The sequence below is a fragment of the Vicugna pacos genome, chromosome 11 (genome assembly GCF_048564905.1).
Source record: "Vicugna pacos chromosome 11, VicPac4, whole genome shotgun sequence".
Lineage (NCBI taxonomy): Eukaryota > Metazoa > Chordata > Mammalia > Artiodactyla > Camelidae > Vicugna > Vicugna pacos.
The window spans coordinates 71,933,147-71,960,863 of record NC_132997.1 but is presented as its reverse complement, the minus strand read 5'-3'; the positions used below and the strand labels follow the sequence as shown (position 1 = coordinate 71,960,863).

The window sequence follows — 27,717 nt, the reverse complement described above, 5'->3', positions numbered from 1 at the left end:
AATCCTGAACCTACAGTGTCCATAAATGCTCCGTGACTTCGAATGGCCATGTTTCTTCTGACTCATTATCTTCCACTGCATGTTGAAGAAGCACGTGTTTCACTATGACACGTACAGACTTTGAAAACCCCATAGGAGAGGGCACTGAAGTTGAAAAATGTTTCCAAGAGCACAAGTCAGAGCTACAAAAGTTAGCCTGGAACTGAAGCCAACGAGCTAACTGTATTTCTCAAGAGAAGCTACTGACAGAGGGGGTATCAGAAGCCATTAAACAGCTACAAAACAGAAAGTTAAAGAAACTCCTAACTCTTGCATAAAACCCCAGTTTAAAGCTAACACCTTAGCTGATGGTCCAGTGAGTCTCAGATGTGGGAATTTTAATTTAGGAAGTTCTAGTCTGAACAATGAAGTGCAAAGAGCAGTTGCAATCAAGTTACTATCAGGGCAACAAACACCTTAACCCGTGGTCTCCTTTTTCCTCCCCAAAGGTCTGTGTAAGACTGGAGGCAACCTGCCTTAGTTGGGGAGCTTGGAGATCGGTTCCTTTGCAATTATGGAGAAGAAACAAAATGGCTTTTGTAGACTTCTGTTTGTTTGAGCCCAAGCCATTTGTCACATAGAACATTAACTCTCTCTCCAGACTCTTTGAATGCTTAGAGCCACATTATTTGGCATTTAACTCTGCAGTCTCATATTCTTTGAATACTTGGTGCATGCAAATCTGGCCTCCTCATTAGGATCATAAATAACCTAAAGGCAAGTAAATTGACTTGCCCTTTATTAGGATCTCCCATAACACCTCCACGCTGCTGGGCACAGACTGGCTCTCTGATCAACACAGGTTGATTAGCTCACAGGATAAGGTCCTCCCATAGAATCACAAGCATCGAAGCAATGCCAACTCCACGTGCCAACCTCAGGCCAAATTCCCAGGAAGAGAACTGATGGAGAACAGAAGTTTAGCAGCCACCAGCAGCCTCATCAGAGTAGAGAAATTTTGAATCCTGTATATAGGGGGAACTGCTTACCGCCTAGGGACTGCAAGTTGCTTGAGGGCAGGGCTATGTTTTGTTCCCTACCCAGCACTTAGCACCTAGTAGCAGCTCTAACAACATATGCCAAATGCATGAAACACATATGCAATCAAATTTCTCCCCTTTAGTCTCTTGGATTAGTGTTCCCACATCTGGTGTTTTTCTTCATTCATCATTTATAACTAACCCACGAAAGTTAAGGTGACTAGAAAACAAATCAACATGGCAGCCATGTGTCCCTCCTTTAGGGACTGCCCAAGAGGTGTGTTGGAGGGGGTGGGGGAGGTTGAGGACCACGGAGGAAGGTCATGGTCTTGGTGGTTGTGGGTCTGGGGCTGGCTGTGGAGGGAGAAGAGCTGCTCTCTTTGAGAGAAATGTCCAGATGTCAGACTGAGCTCTTGGCAGCCCCAAGGCAGCGGAACGCTGCTCTGCGTGGTCTCTGTCTGGCTGGCAGCTTCCTGCCAGGGAAGGCTGCCCAGCGGGCAGTGACAGCTGTGCAGGGCACAGATCTCCAAGGCTCTCTGGTGCACTGCCATTTCTGACCTGCCTGTCTGCTACTCGTGGGACGGAGCTGGGAAGTTCTGATGCTGAGGGACCCCATTTTCCATTGGTTTTCATTTTTTCATCAGGACGCCTGACTATCTTGTCTTAAGATGGGAGACACTGGAAGATGACCTTTGGCTTTTCTGGTCAACATGAACCTACTAATTCTGTGTGGGAAGGAGAACTATCTTCCACTCTGTTCTGAGTGAAACTGTTGGTTTTCATTGTGACCACATGACTACATTTGTTTACTAGTCTCTTACCACAGTAACTGACATCTGTCATACTAACATTAGCAGAAACTATCTATCTGAATAATTAAAAAAAATTAAAGATAGCTTTTTAACCATTTACTTCTTTTGAAAAAGAAATTTCAAAATCTTAATGCTTATTATTCAGAATGTTTACACCTTAAGAGATTTTGATAAAGGACTACCTCTTTATATTCTCTTAAAGCAGCTAGCTTTATTTAAAGATGCTGATAAGCGGACTCAATTTTCCATAGGAGATGCATAAACAGTAACTTAGATTCTTTTCTGCACTCAAAGATGAAAAGTTAAAAGTGAAATTTCACACATTACCTTTCAGCATCATTCGTCCGGTGGATCCTCCAAAAGAACTGAGAAGGCCACTTCTTGCTCCTAAAGATGTGGTGGCTTCTAGGAGAGAGCCGGTGATGTAGTGAGATATGGATGTCCTTTGGAGGGTGGCACGGTACTCACAAACAGTGCCTTGGACACATTGCTTTAAGCACAGACCAATGCTAATCCTCTCAGGGGCTGTCTCGGAGGCTGGGAGCTTTGTGAAGAAATGGAGAAGCGATCCAATTGTGTCCTCTCTTTCCTCTCCTCTTCTCACTGCATTGTAGATCTGTGAATAGCACAAAGTACAGGAAGTATTAATCTAGTTTCTTAGAAAAGCAAATTAAATTGTTGACAAAATGCCAAGATGACTTATTAAGAAAGAAGGCTCAGTTGCTTTAAGTGCAAACACTCATGAACACTGGCCTCATGTATTAACCTGAACATTCTACAGACACCATTTCTTTGGGAAAGCTATGTGTGGTTATGAAATAGGCCATTCAAACAACCCTGCTATCAAACAGAGCACTTACAAGCTGTACCAACCAAAAATATATTCAGCTCAAATTTCTCCTCCTCCTCAGCAGAGCAAAACTTTTCTGCAGAGGGACGAGGGCAAACTTTTCCTTTTTGTCCTTTAGACTCTTCTAAATGATGGTCCCAGATCTGTCTGTCTCCCAGGAGCACTTCAGACTGACACTCATGAGGAATTGTTTCTCCATGCTCTAAATGAAGCAAGGACTACAGGGTTACGAGGAAGAAGAACTTCTGTGTTTCTCTCTTGGGCATAATCCTTCAGTCCATCAGCTTGGATCAAAGCTTTGAATCCTTTTTCCTCTTCCTCTTTCCTCATCTCCCACATCCAATGAGTTGACAGATTCTGCCCACTCTTCTTCCTTCCTTCCTTCCTTCCTTCCTTCCTTCCTTCCTTCCTTCCTTCCTATCTTCTGTCTCTGCCACTATCCTGATTTCCTCTCCCCGTCCTCATCTGAATTCACCAAGAATTATCTCAAGGAGATTGGATTCTTAGGACAGCTTCCCCGCCATAATTCCAATCCATTTCAATGCAACCATTCAACATGCATTTATACAGATCTGTTCTGTGCGAGGCACTGCCTTGAAAGCTGGTGGTGGGGCATGTACAAAGAGTAACACGCACCTCTTGTGCTGCAGGATTTCACAATCTAATTTAGAAGACAAGGCCTGAAATTTACAAGGTTGACATTATTTCTGGGAGGTGTGGGGTTTTGTCAAGGTCTCTGGGAAGCCAGAGCCTTCTGGGTAGTGTATAAACAACAGGGAAGAGAGAGAACATGGAGTGAGTTAACCTGGCTTTCTGGTGGTGGGATAAAGGTTTACTATACAATTGTGTTGTCTCCATGTGCTACCTTGATCACCTTGCCTTGGTTGACTTGTCATTCATTCACTAAATGAACAAATAGTTATTTTGGGTTTATATACCAGTTATGTGTCAGATCTGGGTAAACAGGACAGCTTCTTTCCTCAAGGAGTTAACAGTTTAATACAGAAGACAGACAGATAAGCAAAAAGCTCACAGTAGGGAAGAAATGGAGGTCATTGCCGCTGGTGACACCAATAAGTGGCCAGGGCAGATAAGAAAAAGAAATCTCTTGCACGCCCTGCAGGCCAGACATGTGCTCCCACGATGTTGCACACTCCAAATCTCACCTTAATCCTCCCCCCACAGGCACTCAAAAGGACCCCTGTTGAGCTGTGTTAGGTCCTTAGGAGACCCTGGAGTGTAGGCAGAACTCCCCTGATATTCAAACTGTGCTGACACCCTAAGTAGATTTTGAATCTGCCTTCCTCTGCCTACTGGTGTACACTTGCCACTTGAAGGCAGAGTGTGAATTCTTTAGCTTTAGTTCCCTGTCATTAAATTCCTGGTGGCCAGTGTGGTCATTGACATGGTGCACTGGGACAGAAAGAGCCCAGGCTTTGAGGTCAGGTATGCGAGGCTGTAAACCTGGCTCTGTCTTGCCCAGCTAGAGAGGTCATTAATGCCCCTTCTTAGAGATGTTGTGGGATTCACCAAGACAACACACATACAGTGCTAAGTCCAGTGTCTAGAAATGGTGCCCATTACTACGGAGCAAGAAGAGAACGGACTCAAGGAACAGCAGGTGGTTGTATAACAACAAAGCATCATCTAAGAAATTCACCAGGATGGGGTTATACCCTTGCTCTTACTGGATAATCTTATCCTAACCTTATTTGGGTGCATTGTGAGGACAAACGGGTGGAGAGCTGCAGGGCTCAGGGCATTCTTTTCTTCTCTCAGCTCCAAATCACAGAGGCAACCTCCAACACACTAAGTCTCAAACAAGTCCTTCCGAAGCAAATGGTCTAGATGGTCAGGGAAAAGAACCCACTGTGAGGTTTGATAGTTAGAGAAGGCTTCGGAGAGAAAGAAGTTTTGAGCTGTGCCTTGGAAAACAGGCACAGCTTTAATGGGGGCAGTGGGGCGAGGCAACTCAAGTGGTAAGGAAGGGTGAAGAGGCTGGAAAACAGTGAGCGTGTCCTAAGGCCAGTGAGCAGAGCAGGTGTTAAGAGCAGAGAGTGAGTGTAGGGACATAGCTGGGAAACTGGAAAGCCTGTTGGCCTGACAAAGCGGAGCCTTGAATGTCAAGCAAAGAGGTATTTAATCCGTCAAAGGTGGGGAACACTTCACTTTTCTTTATTTGTTTTCACCAGAGGCATGAAGCTAAAAAGGCTTTACTTTACAAAGATTGCTATGCTGACGGTTCCTAGTTACCATATGTTGACCCACTTTCTTTACTCGCCCAGCTGCTCTGTTATGGCCTCATGCATTACCAAATGCGTTCCTTTCCACACCATGCTTTCAGAGATTCCCAGTGTCTCAGTGCTTTACTCAGCTTTCCCAAAGTGTCTTTCTCACATCATTAGATCTAGAGGAACTGCATGAAATACAGACTCCTTGATCATGGAAGTCTGAAAAACTAGGGACGTACTTCTCCTTTCGAAGATTTACATTATATATTAGAATACTAACAATTAAAAGGATCAGAACAAAGAAATTTTATTTTGTTTAACTGAGAGTTTTTTTTTTTTTAAGGAGAGGAATTGGTTTGTTCGTTTATTTATTTATTTAATTTTTTTATTGGAGGTGCTGGGGGTTGAACCCAGAACCTTGTGCATGCTAAGCATGTGCTCTACCACTGAGCTATACTCTCCCCCCTTAACTGAGTGTTTTGAATATTTCTCATATCATTTGACTACAGATTTTTTTTAAAGAACATAGTCTGTGAATGTAGCATTGTATCAAATAATTTGCTCAACTCTAATGGCCTTTTCTTATTCTCATGTCCTTGACCTCTGTGGAATCTCTGAAATAGACTATCATCCATCTTCCTTGAAGTCTTGCTTCTTTTATCATTTCAGTGCTCCATCTTTGCCTTACTCTGTGGTTCCCCTTCCTCCTCGGGCCTTTAGGACTGTTGTAATGTAACAGAGAGGTGCCAACAAGTGTCCAATGTAGGTCAACAATTGGCTGGCCTTAGGCCAGGTTCACCCAAACGACCTGCTTCATTTGACACACAGTGTTTCAAAATCAGGAAAGTTTATATACATATCTGAAATTACAGCATTATCTGAAAAATGGAAAAATCTGGCAACACTGAGCATTCCCATGTGGCTTCAAGTGGCTAGACCTCTCCCTCATCAGATGGGGCATGAGCTCTCCAGTTAGTGCCAGCCCCTCTATGCTCTAGTGAGCACACCTGGCTAATATCTTGTCACCACTGTGTATGTGTTTGTGACCCTTGCCTTAATGAGCTATCAATATGGATATAGATCCATATAATAAGCATGTACTAAGCTCCTGCAGTCTGTCTTCTATGTGCTCATCCCTGTGCTAGTTTCCAAGAATACAGAGAGAAAACCGTGTCCTTGCTCTCAAGGGCTCGTGCAGCTCACCTCCAACGTACATAAATGCTATGTCTATATTAAGTACTCGTTCAGCACTGCTATCAGCCACTTCGTTCCAAGTCCTCAAACTCATCTGAAGAAATGAGAAGTGAAGAGCTCTGAGAATGCAGCTCTGAGCTGTCTTCACTATCACTAACACCCCGTCCACAAAGAATCAGAAAGATACCTGCAGGTTCTACCACGATCTGGACTAACAGCTGTCACTCATACCAATACTGAATGAGCTGAATTTAAGGTGCTTGTTGGAAAAATGCTGAAATGTGAAGCGGTGGTGGATACGGCAGTGCTCAGGGTGCGTGTTACAATTAGGCTATCACCTCTTATTACATCATCCACTTAAAAAAAAAAAGAAGCAATCATGGAAAGTCCTACATGTATAGAGTGGGAAGGGGAGGCAATACAGAACAGTTATTACCAGTGTTGCTCTGGAGTGTTGGTTTGAGCCCTAGCTCCTCTGCTTCCCAGCTGTGTGACCCTGGGTAAGTTGCTTTGCCATTCTGTGCCCCAGTATCCTTTTCTCCAATATGGGGATACAATAGTATCTGCCTCCTAAAGTTGTGGTAAGAATTACAAGCTTGATAAAAGTATTACTATGATTACAACAGCCACTTAGTAAATGCTCAACAAATACTCGTTTTCTTGATGATGGTGACAAGGATGATTGTGGTAGACTATGAAAATAGCCATAAATTATTTCCTTCATTGATTCTGGGCCAGTCTTGTGACTTGCTTCACGAAGGGGAATTCAACAAACGTGTTGCAAGCAAAGTCTTCTGTGTTGGAGCTTGCTCTCTCTTGCTGCTTTTGGGAATTCTACAACTACCACGTGGAGAAGTCAGAACGAGCTTGCTGGAGGATAAGACACCGTGGCCCAGTCCCTCCTGTCACCTTTGCTCAGACACATAGTGGGTCCATCCTAGATCGTAGGTGACCCACTTGCCAGTCCGACTGCCATCACAGAGAACCCAGCAAAGATCAGTTTATCCAGACACGGAGAACCAGCCAGCCAATTCAGAGAAACATGAGCTAAGTAAATTGCTGCACAAAGTCACTAAGTTTTAGGAGTGCTTTGTTATAGAGAAAAAGTTAACTCACACAACGATGATGTGTTGGGCACAATGGTAAGTACTTCTTTGCGTGAGATCTGAATCTAACCACACACTATGAGGTGATTCCTTTTGCAGATGGGGAGAGTAAGCCTAGAGAGGTGGAGAAATACAATCAACCTACATAGCTAGTAGGAGGCTGAGCCAGGATTGAAATTGGGTTTGTCCAACACTGTGCTCCAGCTAAATCCACTGCACTAAACATGGTCACACCCAGAACCCAAACAGTGGGATTCAAGAAAATGTCGTTCTTTGGCAAGAGTTTTAAGCGATGTTCACAATGCTGTGTTATTGTTTTTAATTCATGATTAGCTCCTTTCATGGTCACCTTAAATTACTTTGGAAAATAGTCAAGTTATGACTAATGAATGATCAAATATGTTTCCTTTATATGGAGGTTTGTAGTTTTAAATTGCAAGGTGAAAAAATAAATAAATTTTATCTCACTTGATTAATGTGGAAATAGAAGGTGCTGAAAACTAGACAGTCTACTGCCCTAGAAGGGTCAATATCTCTTTTTTGAGATAAAATCAATATATCACAACAGGGCATCTAATCTTGCTGAACAGATATGTGTCCATTCATTCATTTAACAACTGATTTACATTTATTGAACACATATATTGTGCCAAGCCCAATTGCTTGGGGATCCAGCAGAGAGCAAGAAGAGCTTTATTTCAGTGGAGGATGGCAGACAATAAACAAGTAGACCAAATAAGTTAATTAAAAATTTCAGACTATTATAAATAATCAAGCTACATTTTGGATATGGACTCTACAGGACTTGCTGAAGTTGTTGGGAATGAGGAAAGAAAAGGAGTCATGGTTTTTACAGTTGGCCATTGTGAAGTTCTTAGAGATTTTAAGATTTATATACGTATATTTTAGACTTCACATGTAAGTGATAACATACAGTATTTGTCTTTCCTTGTACACACAGAGAATATAGCCAATATTTTGTAAAAACTTTGGAGTACAATCTATAAAAATATAGATGTTGTACACCTGAAACTAATATAATATTGTAAATCAACTATATCTCAGTAAAAATATTTATAGAGAGAGCTATAGGTCAATGTTGCAAACAGTGCCCCTCGTAGCACTTACATTTAACAACCCCTGTGAAGTGTGAGTGGATCCTCTCCATGGAATTACACTACTCTGGTTACAGTGGGTGGTGCATGTGAGCAGAATGACTTTGATATTATGAAGTTACTTGCAGAAAATCAAGCAGTGCTTAGACAATACTTAAGAAAACATTTGAAGTTCCTTGTGACTTAAGAAACCGGCACTGGGACATGGAGTTCAGACCCAAAACAAAATAAAATAAACATCCAAGGCTGAAGAGAACTGGGTAACTCAGAGGGACATGAAATCAAAGACTTGAGTGCACTGAAAGACATGAAGCAGCCAGACACACTATGTCCACAGCAGTCACCCGGGAAGAAAGAGTTCCTCTCTACTGCCAGAAAGGGCTTTGTTTTAACTTGCCTTCTGCTGGGGTCATAGAGGGTACCTCATAAGGGGAGCCAATTTTGTACTTGCTCTGTTTTGAAATCTGTCTTTCTAGGGTCGTAGCTATGAGATTTATGCTGTTCCAAGATCTGATGGCTTATCTTCTAAAATCTTTCAACAGAAAGAAGGCTTGCTACTTGGGTGTCCATTGACTCTTAATAACAATATTTGTAATCACTGCAACATTTATTGAGGGCTTAAAATGAAGTAGGCACTGAGCATTGAGACATGTCATTGAAACTTCAGAACAGCTAGCTCTAGGAAGAGATCTTACTACATCACCACATAAAAATAAGGAACTAATGCAAACACACCCAGAACTGAGCATCAGGACTCTCCATCTCTAAGCCAGTGCTGCTAACCACCAAACCAAACAGTTAGAGAATCCTACTCCGCAGTTGTCAAAGAAACCACTGTTAACAGAGTGGTAGTTACAGTAGCGAGCCTTCCACCTCTGTTTCTTTATTGTCTGTCTCCTCCCTCAAGAATGCCAGCTTCATGAGAACTTTATTTCCTTTTTCATTGCTACCTCCAATGTCTAGAAGTGTTTGGCATTATAGTTTCTCAATAAATAGTTCCTGATTGAATTAATGAATGTCTCTATTTTATATCTTCAGCAAGAACTTGGCTCGAATCCTCCAGTTTTTTGGTCGTGAATTTATCGAATTCACCCAAACTACAGGAGATACTGTATTGTCACCTGTTTTTGCGGAATACCAGATACAGAAATCACATGAAACAGCATCAGATCTTTGCAAAGTATTCAGAATAGCTGTAGCCAAATGAGGCTCTAATTGCTGCTAAACAAATGTGATCTGTTCTCAGAAATTTGCCAGTAGTTTAACATTATTCCATTATCATTTGCTTATTGGCTTAGAGTTGAGAATGCTTAATCAGATCTATTCTCCATCCTGGCTTTTTTCACAAAAATGATGATTCGGAAGGATAACGGGGCTTAAAAAAACAGGATATGGATTTGTATGTTGACTTTCCTAATTCAGTTTAATTCAACAAATATTGAGTTGCCTTTACAGAGACTATGGTAGATGCTTGAGAACAAGGGAAAAAAAAAAAAAGACGAACTCTGCCTTCTGACTGACACCCACCCTTCTCCGAAAGTCTTCTTATCTTTAACACAAAGGGGTCTGCCAGTATTTTCTCCTACGTCCCTCTTAGTGGTAGTCTTCAATGACCAATATTTCCGAGCTTTCTAAAATGGAGGATGGAGGATATTAATTAACTTTAATTTTGATGATAATTTTGATCATCATTATTCTCAAATACAGTGTATTGTTAGGGTCTCCAGCTTTCTTCTCACTTATCAGTATTCTTCTTCAATAACAGCTGTCATTTGTCACTAGTGACCATGTATCTACTTCTAATAGCACCCTTATCCTTCCCATAATGTGATTCTTAAAGTATCCTGAGCTAGAAAAACAAGTAATTAAGGGGGCAGGGAGGGTACAGCTCAGCGGTAGAGCACGTGCTTAGCATGCACAAGGTCCTGGGTTCAATCCCCAGTACTTTTACTAAAAAAAATTATATAAAAAAAGAAGCATCCAAAAAAGAAAAACAAACAAAAAATCCCAAACAAGTAATCACATTTATATGAACTGTGTTAACTGTGAGTTAATGGGCTGTGTAGCAATGTAGAAGCCTCCCTCATGGAAACAAGTGTGAGAGCTGTGGTTTGGAAGTGCCTTTTACTGGTCTCCTGGGCCTCTTTCCTAACTTCTGGAATCCAGAAGCAGCGTTCTAGAAGGTTGATGATGCTGGAAGTTTGATTTCTGATGGGTGTGTGCCTCTAAACAAAATGCAATAACATAAGAACTGCCAAATTTCCTGAAGAGTCAAAAAAAAACAGAAAGGCTGATATGGGATGGGGGTGGTGGCTGAGCTGCCTGGAGACCCAAGAGGCAGGGACAGGGAGGAGGATTTTGGTAGCAAGCTGTTGCTTCCTCTGCTCTTGAGTCTACATTCTGTTCAAGTGCCTGTGTGGAGAATTCCATTCTACTGAGAATATTCAGACCATGCACGAGACACGGACCAAACAGAGCTCCAAAGAGCCAAAAATAAGAGCTTTGCTAAGGCCAGGCCAATTAACCAGAGCTATGCCACCGGCTTCTGCAGGTAGTAAGCTGAAACTTTATGACTACAGAAAACATCTAAGGAGTGTGAGAGGATGTCCCAGGACATTTGATAATCAGGGAATTTAACAGCTGGAAATGCCTTTCCACATAAGCCACATTTTACCATTGCATTCAGATTTTGCCTCTTCCAATGCTGCCTTCCCTCGGACTCCAGCAAGAAATAAGCATCTTTCTTTTTGTGCTCCAACTGCACCTATGGAGAACTCTATAGTGGCGCTTTCTGTGGAGTGTAGAAGTCGCTGTTCACTCCCCTTCCAGGCTATGAGTTCCCAGGGGGAAGGAGCCGTGTCTTGTTCAACATTTTGTCCCCAACAGGGAGCACACTGCTTAGCATGCTGCAGGCAGCAAAGAGAGGGGGCAGCGGAGGTAGAATTGAAGCCTTAGAGCCAGGTGCTCAAAGTGTAGTCCCCAGACCAGCAGCCACATCGTCATGTGGGTACTTGTTGAAAAAAAATGCAAATTCTTGGGGCTCACATCAGATCTACTAAATAAAAAATTTTGGGCCTGGGGCCCAGAGATCTGTGTTGTAATAAGCCCTCTGGGTGATCTTGCTTCCTGTTAAAGTTTGAGAACCACTACCTGAGACTTTAGGAGACCATATTACCTCTCATCTCTGACTGCACTCCTCATATTATCCATCATAAACACTCATAACCATGTCATCTTCCTTCCAGAATGGGAGCTCCTGAGGGCAGGGGTGAAGTCCTATCGAATCCATATTCCCCAAAGCCCCTACCTAGCTCAGAGTCCAGCATGGCCAACTCGACAAATGCTAGCTGAATGAAGGGGTATCTCTTGCAGAAACTCCCTGTGGCTGTGTATGTAACAGGCCTTTCCGAAATGATGCTTCTGGCTTAATCTTTCTAAAGATGAATCATGCCTGAGGTACTAATTCTACTGAGAATTACCATACAGATGAATCACATTGCAATGAGAAAACCTGGCTGCCAAGGAGGCCTCTTGAAAAGAAAAAAAAAATCAGGACAAATGGATTATGTTGGGAGGCTTGTGGTGTCAGGCTGCGAATTAGGCCGACAGAAGGGATTTAATGGCCCGAACTACCAGGCTCCCTGCAGCTCTAAGGAGCAGCAGGTCAGTTAATGAATCACATGGGGACAAAGCCCCTGCGAGACAAAAACAAACGTTCACAAATCCTGTACACTGTGATGCCCTGGCTCAGGGTCTCTGGGGCTCAGGGGCAGCGTTCTGGCTAAGCTGTGCACATGTGAAGCTGGGAGGGAAAGTTCCTGAAGTCCTATGGCTCCAGGCTGTTGTGTGTCCACAACAGGTGGAGGAGACCAAGGCCGACCTGAAGGGCCAGGATGTGTGCTTCCTGTGCCCCAACCGGATTCCCACCCCCCTCGCCTCTAACCTCCCTCCTTCTGCCCAACGGGAAAGGGTCAGCATTGCCATCTATCTTCATGGCTCCCAAAGGCCCCATTCTGCCTGGATCATCGCTTCTGGACCAATCAACACTATATTTCCTTTTCTACTCTCTGCCGGAAGACTGCCTGTGGCTGACATCCTGGAACACATTGCTCTGTCTGCCAAAGGTGGGACAGCCGAGCAGAAGCCTTAGGGTGCATAGGAAAGAGCCTGGTCTTTGCAGCACAGAGATCATGTTGGGCTCTCAGTGCCCCCATCTAGTGGCAGTGGGAAAGTAACTTGTGTCTCTTTAATGGAGATTATCACAGGGTTGTTCCAAACCAGGATTAAGCGAGATAGGATGGCTGTGGATTCTCCAACTACACGGCCCTTGAGTATCCAAGCAGTCATAATAGCATCAATGCCTGAATCTAAGCACTCCAAGGCCATGTCTGCTTGCCTACAGGACCTGAGACAGTTTCCCACCCTCAAAAGCTATCACCCCCAGCCCCACCCCTCCTACTTACTCACTGGTGTCCCCAAGGTGGTGGAGCTTCTCCTATGCTCAGGAGTAAGTCTGCCCAGCTCCTACATGTGAACTCATGTGGAGATGTCTGAGTGTTGTCTGGGCCACAGCTCCGTGATCAACCAGACTCTGAACTCAGTTTTGGGTTAGTGCACCCACTATGCTATAAATGCAAAGCCTCGTCACAGTGCTGGGTTACATAGGTGGCATTCAATAAATGAGCGCTCATTAATCCTCTTGGCTAACATAGGAATTACAGCATGAATGTGCTCTCTCCCCCATGTTTCTTTCTTTCTGTCACTTCTCTGTTCTCTTCTTTCTCTCTAGGGTGATTCTGGAGGCATTTTCTCCAATTTTCTCTGTGTCTCCATGGTTTCTTCACTCTTAATTTTTTTACTCTTCTCCATGTTCATATCTACAATTTTGCTTTCTTATTACTCCTATCCTATTTTCCCTTGCTCTGTCTGCCCTGACCCTCCCATCCTCCTCACTCTCTCTTCTTGTCTTTCCTTTATCTCCATTGCTCATTTCTCTCCTCCACTCCCATTTCTCTTTGCCCCCACCCAACCCCCTTAAACTGGATTCTTTGAGCTTCAGCTCCATGGGCAAAGGAAGAGGTGGGACTAGGGGAGGAGTACTGCCTAGTAGGGTCTGCAAACTGAGACCCTCCTCTAATTCTGAGTGGACAGTTGTTTGTCATTATTGAATGCCCTCAGTTTCTTCTACCAGAAAACTGCAGTGATTTAATTCTTGAAAGTCTCTCCTTTAATGGGAGCCAAGTAAATGGTCAACAGAGAGGAGTTGGGGGCATTCCTACCCTACATCCCCAGGGAACAGGAACTCAGTAGTTGAGCCAACACTGGACCCACCCTCAGCAATAGGACCTAACGTAAGCCGGCCTGGACTTGGTGAGCTAGTTGCAGGCGTGAGGACACCCACTTCAGAGCCTCATGCTACTGATAAGACTTGAGAGCTCTTTAGAACAAGCAGTACAGACTCTCAGGTTATATTCAAGGGTAGAATCAGACTTCACAGCCAGTTAGTGAACATGCTTTAGGCAGTGCAAATGGACTAGGCAGCCATGGGTGAATAGAGACCACCAGGTTTCTGGGAGCCAGAGTCGTCACCGAGCTCAGAGAGGTCAGGAGGCTGGGAAGAGCCTCAGCAGCAACCAGACCCCACGGAAATCCTCTGAGAAGCTTGGACTGGTATCCAGTGCAAACACGGACAAAGTCTCTAGCTACACTTTAGTTTCCGAAGGAGAAGAAATCTATGTCTATGAATATCTCCCCTGTTTGGACACTATTCATTCATTCATTCACTCAACAAATATTACTGATTGTCTACTTTGTGCCAAATAGTGTGCCAGAAGCTGGAGACAAAATGATGAGTTAAATAGTTTTTGTCCTCAAGAAAGTTAGCAAGTATCAGGGGAGGTAGCCCAGAAAGTGGGCAATTCTATAACAGAAATTCTGCAGTGGTGTGAATATAGGATGCTTTGCGAACACAGAGGAAGGTCTTAGGAGGCCATGGGAGGCTTCTTCTAGAAGGTAACATCTAGACACAACCTGAAGACAATAAGAGTTAGCTACGCAAAGGTGAGGGCAGAGTAAGATAAAAGAGAGGAAAATGTCCTAAACAGAGACAGCAGCGTGTGCAAAGCAGCTCCCTGTAGCTGGAGTCGCTGGAGCTAAGAGAGTGAGCAATGAGTCTGGGGAGATAAACAGGGTCCTTGTTTTTTTTTTCTCTAGGAGGGAGGTAATTAAGTTTATGTATTTATTTATTTATTTACTTACTTACTGGAGGTACTAGGGATTGAACCCAGGACCTCGGGCATGTTAAGCATGCACTCTACCAATTGAGCTATACCCTCCCCCCTCCTTCATTTGTTTTTAAATTGAAGTACAGTTGATGTACATTATTATATAAGTTACAAGTGTACAATACAATGATTCACAATTTTTAAAAGTTATACTCCATTTATAATTATAAAATATTGGCTACACTCTCTGTGTTGCACAATATATTCTTATAGCTTATACCTAATAGTTTGTACCCTTAGTCCCCTACCCCTATGTTCCCCCTCCCCTCTTCCCTCTCCCCACCGGTAACCACTAGTTTGTTCTCTATATCTGTGAGTGTGTATAAGCAGGGCCTTTCTGAGTCTTTACAAATGGATGCAATTCTAGCCCAGAACTATTTCCTTTCACAAATATTTTCTAAGCTAACTACCACGGAAGTAACTTCAATAGCAAAAAAAAAAAAAAGTTTACAGCTGGAGGGTTATATCTCCTTATGCCTGGGGCCACCCATCACCCCTTTAGAAGTATCATGCTAAATACTGAGGATGTAACATCAAACAAGACCCAGTCTCAGCTCTTAAGTCACCAATGGGTCAGAGATGATCACTTCTAAGATTTCTTATAATGTGATGGTTTCCTCATTACTAACAAAAACCAAAGGGAAGGGACAAAGTGCCCAACATACCTGCCAGCCTGGAGTAGGAGAGACCATGGACTTCATTCACACCCACAGTGTAACAGTGACTGAGCCACCCCACTGGGTGGGCGGCAGATTAGAACTTTTCCTGTCTAGTTAGAGGTGTAGAACCAGATAGAGACGAGAAGACTCTGAAGGAAATGTCACCTTCCTCTCTACCTTTGGAAAATAGCAGTGGGAAGGTAAGCCTTCACGAACGTTCCAAAATATTAGGGACTACAAAAGAAGATGAACAGGGTGGGGCAGTATATCTCAGTGGTAGAGTGTGCACTTAGTGTTCAATCCCCAGTACCTCCATTGAAAACTAAAAAGAATTTTTTTTAAATCCCTCCATGAATAAATAAATAATGAAAAGAAAATAAAATATTTTAAAAAATATGAACAGTTGATGGCATTAGAATTGTACTCAAGTTCATGGAGAAGAGTCAGGGGCTCTCTGTCTATCCCCAGAGAACTTCCACCCTGTTACAGAGGCTCTCAGCTGCATGGTGTCTGCGCACATGTGTTCAGGGGCAAGATTATATGGAGAAACTGAAGGTCAAAGACAACATGTTCAGAGGGCTCTAGGGTGTGGGAAAACTGTCACCTTCCACCTCACTTGTGCCTACCCTGTAATCAGATCAGGAAGATAGAGTCATTCTGAGCAGCAATTCAAAGAACTCCATGGATGACATTAAAAAAAAAATCCTGAAGTTGATAAAAACTGAGGCCTACAGTCATATTAAAGAAAAAAAAGCTTCTAATTTACATTCCAAAAATAAGGCATTTTGGCTCTTACATTTTGTCATTTAAAGAGCCTGTTCTGTTGTCTGCTGGGCTTAGGGTTTTTCTTGGCTATCAAAACAAAGAGGTCTTTTGTTGACAGAAACAGGCGACAGTGTTTTGGTAAAAAGATTATATACAGAATAATGGTATGAAGCTCTATTGTATAAAAAGTAGACTTAAGAGCTTTCCCTGTCTCCAGATTCTCTGGGTTTCTGGCAACAATCTGAAATAGTATTGTCCTTCACTTTGAGGGAACCCTAAACAACTGGATGCAGACACGATTTTTAAGAGTTTATAAAGGACACCATGCAGATGTGAGTGCCTGTAACGAAAAGCACTGCACACTACAAACTATAGCTGCGACCAGGCCCTCTGGGATCCACCACCCCAGGGGCGTCCCAAGATTTTCTCTCCTTTGTGCCTTCCACGATTACAGTGATCCAAGGTATGCTGTGTCGCATACAGTTGGAACTCATGAAATATCCCTTGAATTGATTTCAGTGGCTCTTGAGATCTGCACTTACAGGACATGATCAGTGATGTCAGAGGCAGGGGCAAACAAAGAGGATGCAGCCAGCATGTGGCATGAGTCCATGGCCGGGTGGGGTCACTGACACTCATTTCCAGAAGGAGCTAACAGAATGTGACCCGTGAATGTGAACATAGCGCTGAGCTGGAAGAAGGGGCCTTTGGTGGGGTCACACTCTGTGCAAATCCTACACCTTTCTGTAGCTTCTTCAGACATCAGTGGGTGGGTTCCTCTTCAGAAGCAAATGTGGCTTCAGCTGGAGGGATCTACTACCCATGGCCCCAAAGTCAGGCCACCTGTTGTTCATGGAGAAGCTCATTCTCTGTGTTCTTTCTTCTCTCAAAATCTTGTGCCCTCACTACAAGAACCCCAGCCATGCTTAACCATCCACTTGATGTGTGTGAAACAGAGAGGAGCGGGGCTCCATTTGCTGTGCTCATGATAGGAGGAGAAGGAAGTGGGACCTGGCATGGGGCCACACTGATGAGCAGACCACAGACGACCCTGTTAACTCTTGCTTGTTTGTGACCAGTAGTGATCACGATGTGCTACAAAACAGGAGGCAGAGGCACTGGGAATGAAGAGGGAACAGGCTCTGGAGAACAGACTCTAGAGAGTCTGGGGTACAGGGATGCTATCAGAAGCTCTTTCCTTTCTTCTGACACTCTTCCTCCAAATTGCTCCCTGTCAGCTCTCCACCTTGCAGCCATGGAGAAGCCAAGGCAACCTCTTTCAGGAGATTGAACATATTCTGTGTTACCAAGGAGGGCATGGCTGCTGCTGGCTGGGTTAATTCTGGTTTCCATTAGTCCCTCCAACAGGTTTGGTCCTCTGCTCTTCCACATTTTGTCCTGTACACATTCCTAAGACTTATTAAGACAGACTTGGCAAACTTTTCCTACCAGAGATCCTTTCCTCACTTTCAAAATCAGTCAGAGGTGACACACAAAAACTTAAAAAGAAATTATAGTTAGTATTATTTTCAGACACAAGACATAGAAAATAAGAAAAGCCAAGAGTGACACATAGAATATATGTAACAAATGTGAGGATAAATGAGATCTCCATCGTGAGCAGTTAGAAACTGGGGTGTGTCTGGGTAGGGGAGGAATTTGGCAAGGAGAGAATCATAGAAAGAGAAAAATTTGGAGCTTGAGATGGAAAGAGGAAGGCGAGGGCAGGAGGAAGGGAAGCAGGACAGGGTGTCTGAAGCGAGTGGGCTTGGAAGACACCTGCGGTTCGCCCTGGACACCTGGACACCAGAACAGTTACTGCCCTTCATCCCTGCTCTGTGAAGTGCTTAGTGATTAATCAATGACTCACCCCTGTTTCATTGAGTGTCTCTTACACGGTCAGGGATAGCTGGGAAGGCAGGACAGGTAATAGGGAAAGTTAATTAATAGGATGAGACAGGAGATAATAAGTGAGAAGAGAGAGGTTCAGGCAGCTGGGAACAGGCCGACTGCCCTGAAATGTGAGCGGCAACCGTGCGCCTACAATCACACGAGGGCAAAAGACTGGATGGGGCGTAACAGAATTAACCCATTGTGAGGTCTGGGGATGAAGAAACAAGGACAGAACAGCTGCATTGTGATTATATTGATTATCTGGGGTGATGTGGAGATTTTAAGACTAGCAAAGCTAACTGAGTGAGGTGAGACGAGGCTTGGTATCAAAATCTAAGCATGACAGGAAGTCAGACCAGGGAGAGATCATGGAAGAACCTTCGTGAAGGAACTACGCCCTGAGATGGAAAGGGCTGGGCTAGGATGGCCAAGAGGAACGTGTTCACGGGATGGAAAGCCACTGGCCCTGAAGTGCAGCCTGAGCAGCTGGATGTTCTCCCTTCCTCTGCCCATGTTTGCCACATTACTGTCGGTCCCCGTAGAAGGGAGAGACAGGCTGGGAAACCCAACAAGCAACAGGCCTTTCCTTCCCCTTTGGAGAGTCTGCCTTTCAGTCCAGGAGGCCTGACACCAAATGTCCTGAACACTGGGCTTGGGGAGCCCCCTGGGCTGGGACTTTGCTATCACAGCCAAGAGTCTACCGTTCTAAGGTAGGTCCTACGGAGGCTTTCAGTTCCCCCAGGTCACTGCGACTTCTGTTTTGGTGGCTATTTCCCAGTGGCCATCACAGGGCCAGGTGGGCTGACAGGTCCTGCGGTGTGCCCCTCCACACACCAGAGGAGATGCCAGCGACAGGGTGGTGCGACAGACAATACACTTGTACCTATTTTTAAATAGACCCAGAGAGACACCCACTTGGACACACACGCATCTGTGCACCGAGAAGGTGCAACATGGCCTTAAGCCTTGCTTTGATTCAGTGATCTTCAGAGGCGCCCACCGCCTGCATTCTGATGCCTTAGCATGGTCATGAGAGCTCCTCAATGACCTCTCCCTGTCCACCCTTCTAGAGTTGTCCTCCATTATTACCTTACCCGAACCCACTGCTCCTGCCACCTAAGCTGCTTACTGTCCATCCGCTCAGCGCACCCTAGTCTTCCCGCCCTCCGGTCCCCTGTCCCCTGTGCCTCTGTCTTCACGTTCCTATCAGCATCCTACCCACTCCTTAAGGCAGTCAGTGTCACTGCTTAGAAATAACTGCCCGACCGTGGGACAGTTACCTTCTCTGTCCCTCAGTTTCACTGTGTAAAATGGGGGTAACTGCATGGTGAGTAAATGAACTTCTGTCCGTGAAGCACAGAGAGCAGTGCCTGGGGCTCAGCGAGGTCTGTTCAAGTCCTTGTCTTCTTCTCACCCACTAGACGTGCCAGGACTCCTGCCTGGTTTCTAACCCCTCCACCCCCAGAACGCTCAGGTGCTATCTGGAATACAGGTCAGAACTAAATGTCTTCAAGCAGGATTTGCTTTATTTTGCTCTCAGTTACAGTCCCCATTTTAAGCTGTCAATTTTGAAAGGAATGGTGGGGGGTGGGGTGGGAGCTGGACAGCAAAGTTTCTTCCTCCAGTGTTAGGTCCTTCCAGCAAAGCATAGCTGTGGTTGGTAAAAAAAAATTTTTTTTAAATAGCAGCTTTATTGAGAGAGAATTCACCCATTTGAAGTGTACTATCAATGGTATTCACAGAGTTGTATAATCATCACCACTCTCTAATTTTAGAATATTTTCATTACCCCCAAAGAAGCCCCATACCCATTACCAGTCACTCCCCATTTCCCCCCAACTCCTCAGGCCTCGGCAAACACTTACCTACTTTTCTCTCTATAGATTCGCTTAATCTGAACATTTCATAGAACCCCCCCCCTTTTTTTTAAGGGGCAAAACTGCTTCTTTCACTCATCATTAAGCTATTTTCCCAAAATACTTAGGCACAGGACTAAGCCCTTAGTAGGCACCCAATAAATGTTCTGTTGAATGAAAACCAAAAGCTGAATGAATCAAAACACAGGTTTGACTTAGTTAAGCACTTTTTCCCTCCCCATTTCACCTTTGGACCTTGTTGGTCCAAAGCAAGTTTGGGAAATAAATCAGGAGTAGTGGTGTTGTGTTTTTGTTTTTCTAAGGCATAGAAAAGCTCTGCTGAGTCTCCCCAGAGTGCAAGTCTAGTGCAGTGGTTCTCAAACCTGGATGTGCCTTAGTGTCATCTGGGGAACAAAGAGAGCTAAGGCCTGAGGTCTGCCCCTCCCCACTCTCTCCTCCAGGATTCGAATTTATCAGTCTGGTGTGGGGCCCATCAGTATCTTTGAAACATTTCCCAACTTTAAGTATGATTCTATGAACAGCCAGGGTTGAAAACTCTCGTTCCAATGGAAACAACCATTCTAAGCGAGAATAATTTGTTGAATTCCAGCCATGCCCAGAATGATACACAGCCCCACTTTTCAACCCTGTCTTCAGGGAAATGAATCTGAATTTTAAAGAAAGCAATAAAGAACAGAATATTCATTTCACAAATATTTTCTTTATAGCCAACATTAGTATTAGACTGAACCATATGAAACTGCTGATCTTTGACTCTTTTCAGCTATAAAATGGAAATTTCGTATCATTCAAACCAACTGAATGCTTATATTTCATGATATAGAAGATACAGAAAATACTCAATCTAACCCACCATTTACTAACCCACCTGTGCATCTTTCTTGTGCTTCACACACTTTTAAAAAAGAACATTTCAATGGGGGGAGGGTAGTGGCTCAGCGGTAGAGTGCATGCTTAGCATGCATGAGGTCCTGGGTTCAATCCCCAGTACCTCCATTAAAAAATAATAATAATAAAAAAGAACATTTTGAGCTTTATTAAATAGATATTTTTAGTGCAGAATGGAAAATAAATTAGCCATTAAGGAAGACGAAGCCATGACAATTCACAAGCAGATCAAACAAACACCAGCTTTATAGACAACCTTCACTTTTTGCCACACATTTTCTTCTGGAAAGTATGTCATAAAGCAGATTGTCATAAAGCAAGTTACATTTTCCCAAAGGAAATATTTTATGATTAGGGACTGTGTTCCTGACTAGACATCATATAAATCAGAGATGTGATCAACAACAGGTCTCAAAAGCAAAGCTGCAACAGCTATAAACCCCTATAAACCTTTAAAATAATAAATTTGCTATTCAAACACCATAAAATGCCACAGTTATATTTTACCAGTTTGATTATTATACTGTCATTGTGGAAGGTAATTTAGCATTACCTATCAAAATTCCAAAAGTGCACATTCTTTGATCCACGTCTAGCGATCTTTCCTATAGGAAAGCTGGCGCCATCTCTTCCCCTGCTTACAGGACCCAGAATAAACGTCTCAGTCCAGAACTGACCCTGCCCAGCCTCACTTCCGCCTCGGCAGTGCCCTCGGGGCTGTCGCCCATTCCTCCACCTCTTTGCATCTGAGGCTCTGCTCCTTCTACCTGCAACCTCTGTGCTGCCCCAGGGTAGGGGGACAGTATTGTTCCAAGTCAGGAGGGACTTAATGAGCTTTAATGCTTTGGTGCAACCTCCACAATGTCTAGTTAAGTGCATCTGCTTTCATTTCCAACTCAGGCTGCTTCTGCCTCCTTCCTGTGACCAGAACTGCTGGGAACTCAGTCCTTCTGAGCCTCGCTGCTTGCCAGACTCCCTCCTCACTTCACCTCTGCCTGCAAAGGGCTGAAGTTCTCTCCCTGAATCCCACCTGCAGCTGGAATAAATCCTGCTACCTATCACCACACCTTTCTGATGCCAAACACCTCTCTGGCAAAGAAGTGTTTCATGAATGAATGAATTCCTAGATTTCTCCATCACTGTGCACAAGTGTGCACTGCTACCTCTTGGTGGGTCTCACTGATCCAGGTGGCCCGTGGACTGCCAGCTGCCATGATCTCTTTGTGAAAACCATGTGCTATGGACGCCAGCTCGGCCTTCCTGGCTGTCCCCAGCAGCTGCCTCCCTTTGGAAGGGTCTCCAGGACTCCTCCCCCTCTCTCTGTCCATTCTTCCTTACTACACTGCCCTAAGGCATTACTAGCTCCAGGCATAACTCTCTTACCAAAACCCTTTGGATCAACCTCTGGACATTCTCTTTCCTGCTTCCTCATCTCTCTGGTCTCTCATGCACTGCACAGAAGGGTGGGAATTTGGGAAAGTATCAGCACATGGTTCTAGAACAGTGGTTCTCAGCCATTTTGCCCCCAGGGGACATTTGGCAATATGTGGAGATATTTTTCGTTGTCACAATTGAGGATATGCATCTAACAGGTAGAGGCCAGTGATGCTGCTACCTCCTAGAAGGACCTGGGCAGCTCTTATAACAAAGAATTATCCAACCCCAACTTTGCTAAGGTGGAGAAACACTATTCTAGAAAAATGAAGGAACCCTTTGGCAGCACTACAAACCAAACCAAACAAAAAATTACCAACAAAGAAGGATGATACTTCTGTTTTCAGTTAAAAAAGTCTCTTTTCTCCAATTATCAAAATCATGCTGATTATAGAAAAATTAGAAAATAAAGAAAAGCAAAAGATCACACATGATACCCCTGTCACCGTATATTTTAACATAGTTGAAACTGTATTAGATACAATTTATTTTCTGTTTTTTCTGCCTAATGTGACAATCAAGCTTTTCTCCCTACTACTAAAAGACATTGCTTTCATTGTGAGACTCTTCCCATGAACAAACCACTGAGTAATGAAACCTTCTCTTATTCGTGTAAATTTTAGTTGTTTCCAGTTTTCCACTATTTGAAATGCAAACAGGATTTGTCAAAGGATTCCATCTAACATCGAAACTCATGTGAAATGTTCCCTTGGACCCTGGCTATACGCTAGTCTGAAAACATACTCCAAACCTGCAACTTAAGGTGTCTCCATTTGAGAAACATCAAAGCAGTCAGCAAAAAGAGAAAAAAAGAAGAAAAAGAAAAAAAAAATCCATTCCAGAACTTTGAATGGAGCACTGCAGTTCTGTGGATCATGAGAACAAGAATGAAAGATCTTGTGATTTTTGGCATAAAGAGACATAACTAATATGCCCTTAAGACAGCAGGATTTGCTGGTGACAGAGGCAAAATGGTTTTATTTAGAATGTCTTTCTTATAAGCATAAGGCCATTTTCTATTTATTAAAGCAGCTTAGGTATTTAATTTAATTTATTTTTTTGGTTGGATTTTCTCTTTATCTCAGGTATTTAGGCCTTTGGGAATGACAAACATCTTAACAGCTGTTGGGCTAAATTCAGAACATTTTGAAACAAGAATATGTCAAAGATAAAAAGGTTTCCCCGCCCCACCCTCAAAAGACCTAGTTTTCCTCCATATTAGCAGCTGATTATAGTACAGCTACCGAGAAGTAGAAGTTAAACTTTCTTTCTTCCTGCTCCCAGATACAAAGGAAAATCTACACATACATATGAAGCAAAGGAATATGCCTTGATGTGTAAACTCAACGGTGGCAGAGAAAGGTAAGAAGCTGGGAATCAGAGCAGCAGTGTTTCTACTTCCCTGTGCCACTGGCAAACCCTGGCTTTGTCTTTGACATCTGAAGGGTTCAATTTCAAACAAGGAAGACTATCAAATATGAAACCGTATACGCGAGGTGCTTTTGGAGATACAGTGTACTTCTCTAAGTGTAATTACAGTACAGAGAGGGTTGTTACTGTGTACTCCTGTGCACTGTGTACTGTCTTCTATGATATCAACCCAAGCATGGTCAAGGACAGAAAAGTCAGTGTTGATCAGGCGAGCTGAGGGGCTGGAAAGAAGGAGGAAGACATCTAATAGTGGTTCAGAATCAGGTAACATGGCAGGAATCAAATTCTCTCCAAGTCATGGGTATAGCAACTAGGGCATTAACAGCAATGATGGGAGGCTGGGAGGGCACAAAAACAACATACATCAGCAGCAACAATGACCGCTGACATTGCCATTTGAGGGCTTACCTCACTTGGCTAAGTGCTTTACTTGTATTATCTTAGTCAGTCCTCATAACCGCCCGGTAAGAGTGACTACAGAAACATACATGAGACAGGCTTAGAGAGAGGTTCAGAGGAATATAAAATCTTACAGCTGCAAAATGGCCAAGCTGAAATTTGAACCCCTGTCTTCTGACTCAGAGCCCAAGGGAAAGATCAGGCAAGAGTAGGAGTTAAATAAGGAGCTCAGAGGCAGCACGGAGGAGGTAAGAACCTGTGAGCCAGGCTGAGGCTGAGGCTGGGGGTCTCTGACTCTTCCCCATGGGCAAACAGCAGGTGAGGCTCCTGGAGGCACTGTGACTGCAGAAGAGCTCAACCTTGCCTGGGGCAGAGCGGGTGGGAAGCCAGGATGTCTTACAAATGGACTGTGATGGTTCCTCCAGTCACAGGGAACAGTCCTTGTGGCTGTACGCGCCCTCTCTTCCCTGCTGTCCTCCATGACTGGGGTCAGGAATGGACTAGGAGGCCAGCAGGCCCTGGCCTGTGCTGTGGAGAGAAGCAGCAGGGGAGCATTGGTCCAAGGTAAAGTCTGCCTTGGTGGGTCAGCCTCACAGTCCATTCAACCCAGGGCTCATCTCCAACAATGAAGTCAAACAACTAATGCAGTGATTCTGAATTAAAAAAAATAATAATAACACAAAAGATTTCTCAAGAGAAATCTCATGTAGAAGCCCAGAATTTACAAAAGATAAGAAGTAGAGAGATTCTGGTTTAAAGAGAGATGAAGGGAGCCCAGAAGGCCCTCCTTACACCTCCCCTCAATCTCAATACTTTCACAGACACTGGGGCTGAATGCACGGTTGCAGCCCTTGACATCAACAGGAATGGGAAGGACTCCAAACATTCTAACTTTCTTTAGAAATCCAGTAGCAATCCATTACCATGTAGTTTTTACAAGCCTTTTTAAAAAATCCTTTTTTTCCATCTGCACCACACTTGCGGCTACAGGGTCCACTACTTACTTGGCCCCTTTCAGAAGCACCTTCCTCTTATCCTAGGCTCATTCTGCTCCAGCTTCAAAGGCTATCTTCTCTTCTTCCTAGCAGTTACACTAGGAAGTCTATTTATGATTTTAGAAACTTTGTTCACATCTTCCTCCTCTTTCCAGATAGACCATTCCTGATCTGTTTAGTCTTTTCTCACTGGAGGATTAAATGCAACAATGTGTAAAGCACCAAGCAAGCCAGGTGGCATAAAGGTGGGGCGTGGGGTTCAAGCATCGTGCCTCCAACCTTCCTTTTCTATCTCCTTCATCATTTAAAAGTCTCTTCTCTAGTTTTGCTTCCATTGTAGCCCTTTGTTCCTTTCTTAATCACAGTCATTGTTGTGCTCCAAATAAAGTTGGGCAAGATGGCGGGGACATCTCCACCTACACAGTGATAATGCAAGACCTCAAGCATCAACCCCAACTGGCACCATGTGACCTGTCATCACAGCCAGGAACACAGAGCTCACTCTTTTCTAAGTCGCCTCCAAGTTCCCTTAATAGGAAAATTGTAACAAAGAAACCTTGGCCTGAATGAGCATCTCTACTATGTTGTTGCATAACGGAGGGAGGTAGAGAAAGAGACAGATAGAGACAAAGGACAGAGACAGCCCATGCAAGGGAGGAGCGAGGCAGCAGGGGGGATATCATTATAGCCAAGCAACGTGGAAAGAAATAACTTTCTTCAGCAGAAATAGACGCATGAGAGGCAAAGGAGTTCTCAGCAAGGATGGAACTGTTAGGAAGAAAGAGAGTGCCCACTTCCTGAACTTGTACATGGAGGGAAAGAAAATCCGGGGGAGCTTCAAGACACTTTTGGCAGGAGGATAAACTGGCACAACTTTTCAAGAGGACCATTTACCAATATCCATCACAGTTTTAAATGTACACACCCTAAGATTCAGCAATCACGGTTTTAGGAATCTAAACTTAGAGAATTATTAACATCGCACAGATAAGATGTACGGTGATGTTGATTCCAGCAGGAAGTGATCCCTTAGGAAGTTCATGAGCAGTGACTGATTAAATAAATTAGAGTGTATCCACACAATGGAATAGTAGGCAACAGGTGAAAACAGTGAGGCAGCAATTTATGTACTAACCTGACAAGATCTCAAAGCACAGTAAATGAAAAAGGCAAGTTATAATATGTGTAATATGAGCCATTTTTAGTTTTAACGTTAAATGAATATTCATGGAAACATAAGAAAGCCATCCGGGAAGATACATGTGGATTATCTCAATTTTCTGGAGAGGAGGACAGTTGTCACTTTTTACTTTAGGTATTTCTAGATTGTTGGAATTTCTAAAAGTATAAACAAGTTCATGCTGTATAGCAGAGGGAACTATATTCAATATCTTGTAGTAACCTATGGTGAAAAAGAATATGAAGAGGAATATACGTATGTTCATGTATGACTGAAGCATTATGCTGTACACCAGGAATTGATACAACATTGTAAACTGACTATACTTCAATAAAAAAAAGTAGATTAAACAGGAAAGCTAGCTATAGTACAGTGGTTATGTGCATGGGCGGTGAAGCCACACTACCCAAGTTTGAATCCCAGCTCTGCCTCATCCTAGAAGAGATGGGTGATTTCTCCTCTCTATGACCCAGTTTCCTCATCTGTAAAATGGAAATAATGACAGTACTAACCTTATAGGGTTGTTGTGACAATTAAATAAGCTAATACACATAAAGAGGTCAGAAAAGGCCTGGCATAGAGTGAGCACTCCATAAATTGTTAGCCTAAAAAAAGAGTATCTTTTATTTTTAATTATCAGAGGGTAGATGGGGGAAGATTGGAAAAGATTAGTGTCAGATGATAAAGGGCCTTGAATACTAGGTTAAGGAGGGAGAATTAATTTATTCAGTAGGAACCGAGGAGACATTTATTCATTGAACACATATTTATTGCGTGACTTTTATGTGCCAGATAGCATTCTAGGTGATTGAGATACATCAGTGAATGAAACAGACAATTTGGAAAAGTTCTGATGTAATCAAGATAGGCCTTTTGGGTATGATAGTTATGTGTCTTTTTTTTTAAACATTTTTTCATTGAGTTATAGTCATTTTACAATGTTGCATCAAATTCCAGTGTACAGCACAATTTTTCAGTTATAGATGAACATACATATATTCATTGTCACATTTTTTTTCACTGTGAGCTACTACAAGATCTTGTATATTTTTCCCTGTGCTATAATCTTGTTTATCTATTCTACATTTTGTAATCCCAGTCTGTCCCTTCCGATCCCCCACCCCCTTGGCAACCACAAGTTTGCATTCTATGTCTATGAGTCTGTTTCTGTTTTGTATTTATGTTCTTTGTTTTTTTTTTTTTTTTAGATTCCACATATGAGTGATCTCATATGGTATTTTTCTTTCTCTTCCTGGCTTACTTCACTTAGAATGATATTCTCCAGGGACATCCATGTTGCTGCAAATGGCGTTATGTTGTCATGTTTTATGGCTGAATAGTATTCCATTGTATAACTATACCACAGCTTCTTTATCCAGTCATCTGTCGATGAACATTTAGGCTGTTTCCATGTCTTGGCTATTGTAAATAGTGCTGCTATGAACATTGGGGCGCAGGTGTCTTTTTGAAGCAGGCTTCCTTATGGATATAAGCCCAGGAGCAGGATTACTGGGTCATATGGTAAGTCTATTTTGAGGAATCTCCATACTCTTTCCCACAGGATAGTTATGTGTCTTAAAAGTGT

General features: G+C 43.3%; 1 protein-coding gene across 1 annotated transcript in view; it reads right to left on the bottom strand.

Annotated features, from left to right (window-relative positions):
- Window positions 1-27,717, bottom strand: part of PLCE1 (phospholipase C epsilon 1) — a 299,846-nt gene that overhangs the window by 165,023 nt on the left and 107,106 nt on the right. The window contains exon 3 of the mRNA XM_072971645.1: window positions 2,159-2,447. Within this exon, the coding sequence (XP_072827746.1) occupies window positions 2,159-2,447 (289 nt within the window). The remainder of the gene's footprint in view (window positions 1-2,158; window positions 2,448-27,717) is intronic.